This window comes from Carassius carassius, chromosome 46, assembly GCF_963082965.1.
Source record: "Carassius carassius chromosome 46, fCarCar2.1, whole genome shotgun sequence".
Taxonomy (NCBI): domain Eukaryota; kingdom Metazoa; phylum Chordata; class Actinopteri; order Cypriniformes; family Cyprinidae; genus Carassius; species Carassius carassius.
Window position 1 is genome coordinate 16,449,837 of NC_081800.1, and position 13,150 is coordinate 16,462,986.

Genomic DNA, 13,150 nt, shown 5'->3' on the forward strand with positions numbered 1-13,150 from the left:
CAATACTAAGTAATACAGACTCTCTCATCTCCCAATAGGAAGACAATTCAGGCTTATTTGAAAACTACATGGTACAGTATGTGTGTTGGAGCAGGGTTGGTACAAAACTCTACAGGGCTCCAGCCCTGCAGAAATTCTGATACCGCTACTTTAGACTATTAATCAAATGCTAAACATGTATAATGTACAATATAAATAAATACATTTTTTTTTTCTTTTATTTCCCTGTGTTTCATGCAACACCAGAGAACCGTGAACATGTGAATGTGTGGAATGATTGACATTTAAATTAAAATCTCAGGGGGTACTTCAAGTGAATATTTTAGACCAAAGGGGTTCAGCTAACAAAGTTTGGGAATCCTTGCATTAAATGAAAGTTTATGAATGAAAGATGAGTTTATTTGGTTGTCTTTTTTATTTTATATATATATATATATATTATATATATATATATATATAAAACTTTTAAAGTAAGAAAAATATATCTTTACAGATTCTTGATCAAGGTCACAAAACAACTTCAACAGTAGCTCATTGTGTGTGATATTTTGCATGTTGCATTAATGTTGATATCTGCTTGAAATGTGAGGATTGTCTGTCCATATACATTTTTTTTCAGTATATATAAAAAATAACAAAACAAAAAAACACTTGACACGTCTAAAGCTAAAATATCTACAAAATGAAGTTTGAATGAATTAAACAGTTTGGGGCTGAAATAACTGTACATCTTGTGGATAATAATAACAAGGAATATAATTAAGTCAGCGTGAATTAAAAAGGATGCAAAGTATGTACCTGCAAACCATAAATAAAGAAACACTTGTAATAAAGGTGCAACCATGATTCTTAATCAGATGTCTTTGGGGTGTTTGCCTTGAGCCCTAAGTCTTCTTGATGTATATTTTGAGCATGTGTGCACTACACATAAGATGGCAATCATAACTGAGCAAAGAATCCAGCGAAGACACTCATACCACAGTGGTAAACCAGACTGGACCCTACAAAACAAAAAAACATGAGTTTTTTTTAAACTACTTTGAATTCCTATTTACAATTGCATTGAAAAGGTTATTATTAAACTTTTCTCCTATCAGTACTTATGTTCTACAGAAGAAATTTAGTCATACAGGTTTGGAATGAAATGTTTTTTGGTGAACTAATCTTTAGAATTCTGTAAACAATTCATTATAAACCACAAATTTTTACTATGTATGTTCTCAAGAAGGGGTTGGTTGCTGTCTTCTTTTGACTTGATTCATTTTACCATGTTGAATAATAGTTTTCTGTTCATGTCGGATCAACTTACATTGTCTTATTCTGACTCCACGTGATATGAGAAACTGTTGCAGAGCTCAGGAAGTTCTCTGTCGTTTGGATGGATGTTGAGAGCGATGTTGTGCTTCTTATACAGTCATAGCTAGAGAAAGCTGGTCAAAAAAAGAGAGTTTTATATTCAGACATCTTAGAATCATGTAAACTTAAATATACACACACATTACTATATAAATTAAGTGCTACATCATGTACACACCAGAACAAAACAACTGGCCTAGCAACACTACAAACATTACAATATCACAGTACTACTGATACTGAAGTCCTCTGAGGTCATTCTCTCTGCAATCCTGAACTAAATGACAAGATGGCGCTGGTTGCATTAGTTTGAAACAAGTGTGCCAGTCTAAAGTGTAATACAAAAGACCTGAAGGCCCTGTCTGAAATGGCACCGCCTTGTGGTCTTCTGAGTCCACACTTGTGTGAAAAAAAAAAACCTGTTTGACTGTTGGTTCTAAGTCTGCTATGGAGCTCACCTCAGTGGGGGCTCGGCAGAAGTGTGTTAGAGGGCATAGCAGCCACAAAGGGGGCACTTGCAAGCACCCATCTGAAAGCTAAAATTTAATTGGACACCCTACAGTCTCATGGACTTAATAGACATGTGCATGCTAATTGCTAAATACTAATTTCTAAAAATCTAGCTCAGTTCATCATACGTTATAGTTATTGTTCTTGGTGTGAATGCACGTTAACTGAACACTGCTTGGTGCAAGTGACCAATCAGAATCAATAATTCCAGAATGCAGAATAAAATACTTAATGTACAAGTTAAACTCACCGTATGATGAGATGAGATAAACACAGTCCTTGTCTGCAGGATGAAGTAGTTGCAGAGAAACAAACTCACTGTTCTGGCTGCTGACATCATTAAAGGCTGAGCAAAAAAACTGACTGTCTTCAGTGATGTTTGAACAATGGAGAAAGAGATCGGTGGAATGGTGCAAGACAATGTTATTTGGGTATCCAACTCTGTACCAAGAGTACTGCACATCCATTCCTCTCTCACTCCTACAGCGAAACACAGACGGTTGTCCCCAGCATGTCATCTTTAGGGAACTGAGAGGCCACACCTTTGGTTTTATTACAGCCTCTGAAATTAAATTTATATTTCTTACCTTGTAGGTACAATTTTCAAGAGTAAAATGTGAACAATTATAGGTACACTGGCCAAATGATCTTTCAGATTGTCTTAATCACACTTCACATGATGAAAATAAAGTCTTACCTTTTGTTACTGTGACTTGTATCCTTCTCATTATATCAGCATAAATTTTGTCAATCGCGACCCAGTATATTCCACTGTCATCCAACTTTAGATCTCCGATATTAACAACCAAACCTCTAGAAACTCTATCAATGATTTGAGCCCGTGTTCGGTAGGCCTCCTGTGTGTATCCATCTGTGTCCATCAGAACTTCACACGAGGATCTGGAGTCTCCAGCACACCAGTACTTCTTGTTAAATCTGTACTTGGATGTTTCATAGGTGCAGATAATAGTCAATGTGCTTCCAATTGTGGCTTGAATCTTTGTTTTATCACACTGAAATTGCAGACTTACTAAAGAAAAAAAGTTACATTTTTAAACATTGTAGAAGTTGATTATTAAAATATATTGATTTTATTTATTCAAGCACATTTATTATTCAGGGCCCCTTTGTCCCTTTGTCGGACCCTTGGAATCACCCTAACAGACACAAGGCTGACATATACAGGATTTCTCCAATCGTTTAGCTCCAATCATTAAGTCCATTTAACCCTGTCCCTGGAAGGGACAAAATTCAGTCAATAATGGGAGCAGCTGTGGCCTAAAGGTTAGAGATTTGGACTAGTTACCCAAAGGTCACTGGTTTGAGTCTCGGTGCTGGCAGGAGTTGTAGGTGGGAGGGAGTGAATGAACAGTGCTCTCTCCCACCCTCAATACCTATGGCTGAAGTGCCCTTGAGCAAGGCCCTGAACCCCCAGTTGCTCCCCGGGTGCTGGATATATAGCTGCCCACTGCTCCGTGTGTGTGTTCTCTTCTCACTGCTGTCTAGTGTGCACTTGGATGGGTTAAATGCAGAGCATCAATTCTGAGTATGGATTACCATACTTGGCAAATGTCACGACTGTAACGGATATGCAGTTCATCGATTCATTGGTTCTGAACTAATGAATCACGGTTCGTTGAATCTAAACATTTAAAGTATCACCAAATCAGCGCTGACAGCGCACAGAGTTTAAATCAAATTGAAGTCGGCTGTAATTCCGCTTACTAAACACCAGAGGGGGTCATTTGTTTAGAAGTTCAAAATTACGCCCTGCCTTCTGATGTCAGCTTGCATGAGTGCAATTACGCCATCTCGTGGCCGTTTCAGATAATGCGCTCACTGCTAAATCCCTATTCCCTTGTGATTTATTGAATTAGATGTCTAAATTCTCAATAATTATTTGCATTTACAGCTTTGCTTGTGTGAATATTATTTCAGGTTAGACAATGTTTCCTTCCTTTGACTGTTTACATTTACTTTGAGTTTGGTTCAAACATGATTTGAATTAAAATTTAATTGTTTAATTGTGTAAATCTAGATGTTTCAGGTCAACCACTGACTGACCCACTTAGAAGGAAGTAAGCCATCTAGTGGCAGTCTCCTGTTAAATCGACTCACAGCTCTCAGCTCTCTTTTCAATTCTGTTTTGAATTGCATATTTCTATTTTTACCACTTTTTGATTAATTTCATAATTATTAATGATACCTTACTGTTATCATTGGTTATTAGAGGATTTTCTTACATGCTTATTTTAAATTTCAATTTAAACCAGTTTTGAATTTTTAATTTGAATAAGTTTTCTGCTCACCAGGTTAAGCACAGAGAGGGAGTACGCCCTTGTGGTGAAAACCAGCTACTTCTTCTCCCGTGTTTCATTCCTGTATTTTGTTATTTTGATAATTACCATCATTATCATAATGTTTTGTTTGTTGTTTTATCATTATTAGGTAAAGCTGTTACCTCTCATTTCTGCATATATATTTACTCAGTTGATGTTAAACAAACCAAACCTTAATTAACTTTAAGTTTCTTTTGTTCGTCCTTTGTGTATTTGATTGTAGAACTCCCTTGGTGATTGGACAGTAATCTCAGGTTTCCAGTGAGCAAGGGAGCCGACCAGCGTTACACTGGCTGTGAGTGAAACTCGGTTCCTCTTTTTGAGAGGGCGCAAGGCCAGAGTAACGGAGGTCCGGGGACACTGCGGTTGAGTGTTTGGGGAGCGCCGGAGAGGTTGACCAAGCCACTGGTTTCCACCTGAATGGCTTCAATTCACCCAGGTGAACCAAATGTGATAAAACCCATCCACTTATTATAAGCCACAGAATATAAGATGTTACCCCGGATATATTTTAAGTGTTTGACCCATTTGCTTCTTCAAGCCACACCATCTTTCTAGGTTTCCTACTCTGATAGCCCACTCACCTGTTGGCCCTATCTTAAAATCTAGCAGTAGGCTTAGGCCTCCTTATTCTCACTAACACATCGTGTTACTATTGTTTTTATCTCATTTCAAGTGTTGTGTTTCAATTTGATCTTTTTCTATCCTCTGTTCTGTTGTGATTTGTTTCTTTCATTTCACATAGAGACAGTAACCTGTGAGAGCCACCAAAGAAGCTAAATAGTAGAGCGACAACCAGCAGCTAGTGTCATCACGCGACCCGCTAGGCTACTGCCTGTCAAATCTCCATTTCAGGTCCTTCGTTGACCCAAGTTAATTGGCTACTGAACTGTCTGACTGTTTGCATCAGTTAGCCCCAAAATTCTCATAAACGGCACAGCCCGTATGAATATAGCTCGTTAACCGTAGAACAGACTTGCATTGGTCTTTTTTGTGTGTGTGCTGTGCTTCTTTCACCTACAGTGAGCCAGGATATTCCAGTCATCCAGTCCAGCAGTCCACGGGGGCCACCTCTCGACATGGTTGAAAGCAGTGACGACCCCCTTCCTGCCCAAGGACGGCAGTAACCTGCAGCACCCAGAGCAACTAGACACCGAGCTAGATGAACTGATGGCACACGATCCAACCCAAAGCAACTACTACAAAGAACTCACCAGGATCCTCGTAAGCCTAGTTCACATTCTCGTTGTCCAGGCACGGCTCAGTGAATGGAGCAACATCGACCTTGAAAAGCAAGCAGCAACGCTTAAGCTTCAAGTGGAGGAGGCCTGGACGGACCAGGCCCGAACCCAGAGTCGCCTTGATCAGCTCCTCCTCGAGACCCAGAACCAGCATCAAAGAGAACAGCTGGAGAGAGAAGCCAGAAAAGAACTCAACAAAAAACTCCAACAAGGTGACGCTCTCCTAAAAAGAGCAGAGACTGAACTGAAAGAAAGAGACTCTAAAACCTGGGCCTGCAAAACACACTTGCAAGCGGCCCGGGCTAAAATCAACAAGCTTACTCCGCAGAGAGACAAGCTCCAAGATGAAATTGAAACTGTTCACAAAGAACTGATAACCCAACACATTGACATTACTCCCGTCGACACAGCCCTCCAAGCACTGTCTCGACAGCCCGTTCTGAACCTGTCATCTGCGGTCCGAGCCTGGACTGCTGCCGACACTGCACGGTGCATCTCCACAGTCATTGGTCACACCCTGACCCTCGGCGTGACCTTCATCCTATACAGGAGACTCAACGAGATGCGAACCTCTACAGCCAATCTCACGACAACCGTAGCTGGAGGTCTCCGATGGAATCCCCGGAAAGGGGGTGCCAAGTCAAAGACCACACCGAACCTCATCAAGCTGAATCCTCAGCTCCAGGAACCACCTTCCATCATGAACCACCTGCTACACGACCATCATGATTCACCTGTCTTCTGTCCATCCTGATGATTGCCGTCCGATGATGTCCATACAGGGACTTCATCCGACGGAAAGGGGGGATGTAACGTATATGCAGTTCATTGATTCATTGGTTCAGAACTAATGAATCACGGTTCGTTGAATCTAAAACAATGCAAACCCAAAGCTTGTAGATTTTGAATTCAGGCATATAAACCCAACTCTCTCTAAACTAAATGCCTGACCTGGCGCCAGCCTGGCTGGATTTAAATTATTTACGACACTCTGGACGAGAAATTCCACAGTCACGTGAGCAGCCTCAAAGGAGAAAGGAAACACCCACATTCCTAAATACACACACAAACTTTTCTTTATGTAAGTCCTTAATATTCTGTAACCCTACTCCTGACCAGCTCATAAAACTTTATGATCCCACTGGGAAAACAGGACAGTTAAGCTAACTCTTAGAAAAGAGAATAGTACCCTTTTATTTTCTCAATGTATTCTAAATGTATTGAGTATTGCCTTTATGTGCAGTAGATGTTTCCCCTTATAAATTGGAGTATCTGCAGTTTTATCATGTGTTAATCAAACTTTAAATGTGTGTATTTCTGCATATGAATGTAACGTCGTGGTTCTATCAGTTATATATGTCATTTATGGTATCTTTATAATCGTAAAAATCCGACTGTGTCGAATGTCGACGACAAATTACAAAAAGATGCATAGTTTCAGAAATACAATCTTTCTTAAGAAAAATGTTCAATTCTGTCAGCTATAACTCAAGCGAGGGGGTGTTTCCCTTTTTTTTTCCCGCTTCAGATCGTGGACGTTCATTGGTCGTTCGCGCAAACAGAGGCGTGAACCAGTCACTCCATAAGTAGAACTGACCCAGGAAGTTCCTCCTTCTCTCTCTTATTCTGTCTTGTCCTTCTTGCTCTTGGTCCCCGCTCTTATATCGTCTCTGATCTCAGTACGGCGGCTGAGAGAACAGCCGTTCTCATGGCTCGTTCGGGAGCTTTCATCTCCATTGTTTTCATTTCTTTTACTGACTAAGTTCCTCTCTACACGAGGAAGACGAATTCTGAATCATTACGTTTGTTGGACCTTTCAAATATCGCGCGATTCTGCAGCAGCCCCGGAAGACACGAAAGAACACGCCTAGCTACAAAGAACCACGCACACACGCACGCTGGTCTGGCAAGTCACAAAGAGACCACATGCAAGTATCATTCTCTATGGAGATTTAAATGCTGCTTAAAGTTTGTCTATTACCTTTTCAAGGTGATTTGATTCGTTGTTGTCTTTCAAGGGTTACTGTCTGTGAGTTTGCATAACTGAGCGTGTAATTCTGTGATCATGCCTAATTCTCTCACCTCTCTCTCTCATTCTCTCTCACTCATTCTCTCTCTCTCTCTCTCTCCCTCATTTGGATTCCGTTATGTCTTGTACAAAGTTATGTCTGTATTGTCGTACGCGTATTTACTCTGATTTGTAGTTATTATTAGTTCAATTATTAAAAACCAATATATATTCATGATTGCCTCTGTCTTAACGCTCACATCACGAGTCAATGAAATGTCTGATCTTTAGCTACAAGCTCTTTACTTTTTAGTAACCGAAATTTCATAATGATAGGATAATGTTTTCATGGCCAGAGAATATTTTTCCTTGAATTATAAGAAGTGATAACTTTATTGAAAGTTGATAAGTTAATCTTACGGCCGTTTGCTAGACAAACCACTGTTTGATTTGCGGTAATTTACAGTAAGAGATATCACTATAATTGATATGAAGAATGGAATATTGACATATGAATGAGTAAATTACAGTGCCTTGTAATGAGTTATTGATATATACAATTGACCTATTTTTCATCTTCAATAATTTTAATGTAACTGTCATATGAGATATATATAGTAATCATATTCCTGATTAATTATTAAAATTCCCCATATATCATTTGAGTTAATTATAATGTACAACCCAGTGCGGCTTTCACTTTTTTCACTTTCACTAACTGATGCATAGAACCAAGTTCCAGCCCTACACTTATTCATTTTTGATAATCTGTTTCACTCTTCAAACTAATTTTATTTTAAGCATTTTGATCAAACATCTTTCTAAAACAGCAAACCTATAAAAGACTGTTTGTGCATGTTTTTTGTTTAATCTATGTGTGGAAAGTTGTGTTGAAATACCAGTGGTTACAACTCTTACCATCTGCTCAGATATGATATTTGAAGATTTGTAAAATTTTGATAAAAAAATTTGAGTAAAATATATTTATATATTTTCACACTGAGGACAATTCAGCCACTCAAACACAACCATTAAAAAAGGTTCAAACGTTCACTGATGCTCCAGAAGGTAACAAGATGTATTAAGTTTAGTTCTGCCCTTAATAAGCAACAGAAGATACTTGTATGTTTCGCGGAACACAAATTAAGTACAATTTACCTTGATTTTCAAATTCCAAAGGTTTTCACCCCCCAGCTCTTAATGCATCTTTGTTTCCTTCTGGAGCATCAGTAAACATTTTAACCTTTTTAATAGCTGTGTTTTAGTGCCTCAACTGTAAAAAAAAAAAAAAAAAAAAATGGATCTCAAAATCATACAGTCACTGCTGGAAAGGGTTCAAATATGCAAAGATGCTGGAAAACTGAAGAATCTGCAAGACCTTAAAGATTTTTCTGGATAACAGTTCTCAGTTTAACTGTTCAGAACAAACAAGGGACTCATGCAAAACCATCACAAAACAGAAAGACAGTCGAGGATCGTCCAGGTAACAGCACACAGTATTAAGAACTAAGGGTTCCCAAACTTTTGAATGGGGTTATTTTAATAATTTCAGCAATTTTGTTTTGTCTTGTGGACTATATGCAAACATCTTTTATTTAAAATATCTTACTCATGACAGTACTAAATAAAAAAATAACATACATTTTGTATGATCTTTCTTATTTTTTGAAAATAATTAATATAAATATATACATATGATCCACAAGAGAACAAGAGAAGGTGATTCAGGTGATGCCAATTCAAGTAATTAAAAATGCATTAACATGATAGCAAATAAGATTATAATCCAAAAGTGAAATGTTTATTTTTCTACCTAGAAGTACTCATACAAATTGTGTGGTGGTCATGTATATCTTAACTTCTAAGTGGTAAACAACATGCCATCACAGTCACTTTCCATATACAATTATACTCTGACAGAAATGTAGGTTTAATGTACTAAACAAATACAATGCAGATAAACACAAAAACACGTGTAAGTAAATCAGTAAAAAGATACTTACTCTGCGCTAAAAACAGTATGTACAGTCCCTTCATACCGTTGATGAGAGTGTGAGATCTATGTAATGTGTTGAAGCACCTTGTTGCGTGCTGGTAAAAATGAAACAGGATGTAAGGCACCTACAAGTTTGGACAAACTGTGGTTTTCAAATGGCATTGTAGGGTCTCTCAGCATGCTGACATAAATATGCTGACATAAATATGTAGACATAAAAACATGCATACATCTTCACTAAATCAAAAAAGTGTAACATATCTTCATGCAAAAACTTTCAAAGAATAAGAATTAGAGGAATTAGAAGAACCTTTTGGATAAGATTACAAATTTCTGTATAATTTTATTTTATTTGTATTGATTAATTTTAACAATAGACCATTTTTCCCTGAAACTAAATATGAAAAGTTCAAAGACCTTCAATTCAAAGTAAATTTTACTAAATAGCCACTAGATGGAAGACTTACCTTCCAAGTACTTTTTCCAATGTAAATATATATACAGGTGCTGGTCATATGATTAGAATATCATCAAAAAGTTGATTTACAACCCGAATTCCGGAAAAGTTGGGACGTTTTTTAAATTTTAATAAAATGAAAACTAAAGGAATTTCAAATCACATGAGCCAATATTTTATTCACAATAGAACATAGATAACATAGCAAATGTTTAAACTGAGAAATTTTACACTTTTATCCACTTAATTAGCTCATTTAAAATTTAATGCCTGCTACAGGTCTCAAAAAAGTTGGCACAGGGGCAACAAATGGCTAAAAAAGCAAGCAGTTTTGAAAAGATTCAGCTGGGAGAACATCTAGTGATTAATTAAGTTAATTGATATCAGGTCTGTAACATGATTAGCTATAAAAGCTTTGTCTTAGAGAAGCAGAGTCTCTCAGAAGTAAAGATGGGCAGAGGCTCTCCAATCTGTGAAAGACTGCGTAAAAAAATTGTGGAAAACTTTAAAAACAATTTTCCTCAACGTCAAATTGCAAAGGCTCTGCAAATCTCATCATCTACAGTGCATAACATCATCAAAAGATTCAGAGAAACTGGAGAAATCTCTGTGCGTAAGGGACAAGGCCGGAGACCTTTATTGGATGCCCGTGGTCTTCGGGCTCTCAGACGACACTGCATCACTCATCGGCATGATTGTGTCAATGACATTACTAAATGGGCCCAGGAATACTTTCAGAAACCACTGTCGGTAAACACAATCCGCCGTGCCATCAGCAGATGCCAACTAAAGCTCTATCATGCAAAAAGGAAGCCATATGTGAACATGGTCCAGAAGCGCCGTCGTGTCCTGTGGGCCAAGGCTCATTTAAAATGGACTATTTCAAAGTGGAATAGTGTTTTATGGTCAGACGAGTCCAAATTTGACATTCTTGTTGGAAATCACGGACGCCGTGTCCTCCGGTCTAAAGAGGAGGGAGACCTTCCAGCATGTTATCAGCGTTCAGTTCAAAAGCCAGCATCTCTGATGGTATGGGGGTGCATAAGTGCATACGGTATGGGCAGCTTGCATGTTTTGGAAGGCTCTGTGAATGCTGAAAGGTATATAAAGGTTTTAGAGCAACATATGCTTCCCTCCAAACAACGTCTATTTCAGGGAAGGCCTTGTTTATTTCAGCAGGACAATGCAAAACCACATACTGCAGCTATAACAACAGCATGGCTTCGTCGTAGAAGAGTCCGGGTGCTAACCTGGCCTGCCTGCAGTCCAGATCTTTCACCTATAGAGAACATTTGGCGCATCATTAAACGAAAAATACATCAAAGACGACCACGAACTCTTCAGCAGCTGGAAATCTATATAAGGCAAGAATGGGACCAAATTCCAACAGCAAAACTCCAGCAACTCATAGCCTCAATGCCCAGACATCTTCAAACTGTTTTGAAAAGAAAAGGAGATGCTACACCATGGTAAACATGCCCCGTCCCAACTATTTTGAGACCTGTAGCAGAAATCAAAATTGAAATGAGCTCATTTTGTGCATAAAATTGTAAACTTTCTCAGTTTGAACATTTGCTATGTTATCTATGTTCTATTGTGAATAAAATATTGGCTCATGTGATTTGAAAGTCTTTTAGTTTTCATTTTATTAAAATTTAAAAAACGTCCCAACTTTTCCGGAATTCGGGTTGTATTTCACGAATTCAATTAAAAAAGTGAAACTTGTATATTATATTAATTCATTACACACAGACTGATATATTTCAAATGTTTATTTCTTTTAATTTTGGCTGCTGGCCAAATGGGTGCCCTAAGCAGGATTGTATTGTTGTGCCTCAAATATGATGATGGAAAAAAAAACACCTACTATAGGAGTGAAAATAGAACTTTAACTAAATAAAAAACTAAATGAATTGTATTATTTACAAATTACAATTGTAGCTCTCGACATTTACCTATGACTATAACTTTATTATGACTCAAATTTATTCTATAGTCTCAAGCATTCAGAAATCATGCAAAAGTAAATTAACCAGTTTTACTATGATAAAACCATGGTTTATTTTTGTAAGGGTTGTGATATGCACGTTTTTTGTTGAAGAAATTATAAACGCTGTGTCATCTATAGCAAAAAGGTGGCCAAAAATGAAAGATTAAGTGAATATTTGAATTAAATGTTCAGGTAGCGCAAACAAGGATTTGATTGTCCTGTAAGTGTAACAGCAGCAATTACATGGAATTTGGCTCCCTTTGCAGGCATTTGTAATAATGTACATAAATTGTTTATTTTGTATTTGCCTACATTATGTATTTTAACAGTGTTATTTTTAACAAATCATTATTGCCTTATTGTTTTTTATATAATGCATTTTAAGTAATTTTAAAGGCTATTGATGGCTTAGGTCTGTTTTTATAGCAACAAAAACAACAAAAAATATTACAGTATATTAATACAAATTTTCGTAAGGGAACCTATAAAAAAACAAAAAAAAAAAAACCTTTCACAGGAATGTGCCTGAAAGTGATGAACCGGCCTCGTTTTTACCTAAAATATATATAATTTATTTTAATATATATAAAAAATGAATAATGTGTGGATTGTAGCTGACACCCTAAATGAATACATTACAATTGTTTTATGACTGCAAGTCTTTCTCCTCAAATGCTATTTGAGCTTCAAATTTGCGTTTGAGCCCATTTGAAAAAGTATCATAATTTACATATGATTTACATTTTCCAGTTTCCAGACTGCATACTCTGCGTATAGGGAGCGGTGGTACTGAACTGACAACTAAGGAAAATCCCAAATTCAGCATCTCAGAAAATTTGAATATTACTTAAGACCAATAAAAAGAAAGGATTTTTAGAAATCTTGGCCATCTGAAAAGTATGAACATGAAAAGTATGAGCATGTACAGCACTCAATACTTAGTTGGGGCTCCTTTTGCCTGAATTACTGCAGCAATGCAGCGTGGCATGGAGTCGATCAGTCTGTGGCACTGCTCAGGTGTTATGAGAGCCCAGGTTGCTCTGATAGCGGCCTTCAGCTCTTCTGCATTGTTAGGTCTGGCATATCGCATCTTCCTCTTCACAATACCTCATAGATTTTCTATGGTGTTAAGGTCAGGCAAGCTTGATGGCCAATTAAGAACAGGGATACCATGGTCCTTAAACCAGGTACTGGTAGCTTTGAAACTGTGTGCAGGTGCCAAGTCCTTTTGGAAAATGAAATCTGCATCTCCA

At 37.6% G+C, this 13,150-nt stretch overlaps 1 protein-coding gene across 1 annotated transcript; it reads right to left on the reverse strand.

Moving 5' to 3' along the window:
• Positions 1-468: 468 nt before the first annotated feature.
• LOC132129331 (uncharacterized) lies at positions 469-3,051 on the reverse strand. Its single transcript, XM_059540884.1, has 4 exons — positions 2,564-3,051; positions 2,117-2,428; positions 1,310-1,430; positions 469-1,001 (listed from the first exon to the last, which is right to left on the reverse strand). Exons 1-4 carry the CDS (start codon positions 2,745-2,747, stop codon positions 854-856), a joined length of 765 nt encoding a protein of 254 aa, XP_059396867.1. The 5' UTR covers positions 2,748-3,051; the 3' UTR covers positions 469-853.
• Positions 3,052-13,150: the final 10,099 nt, after the last annotated feature.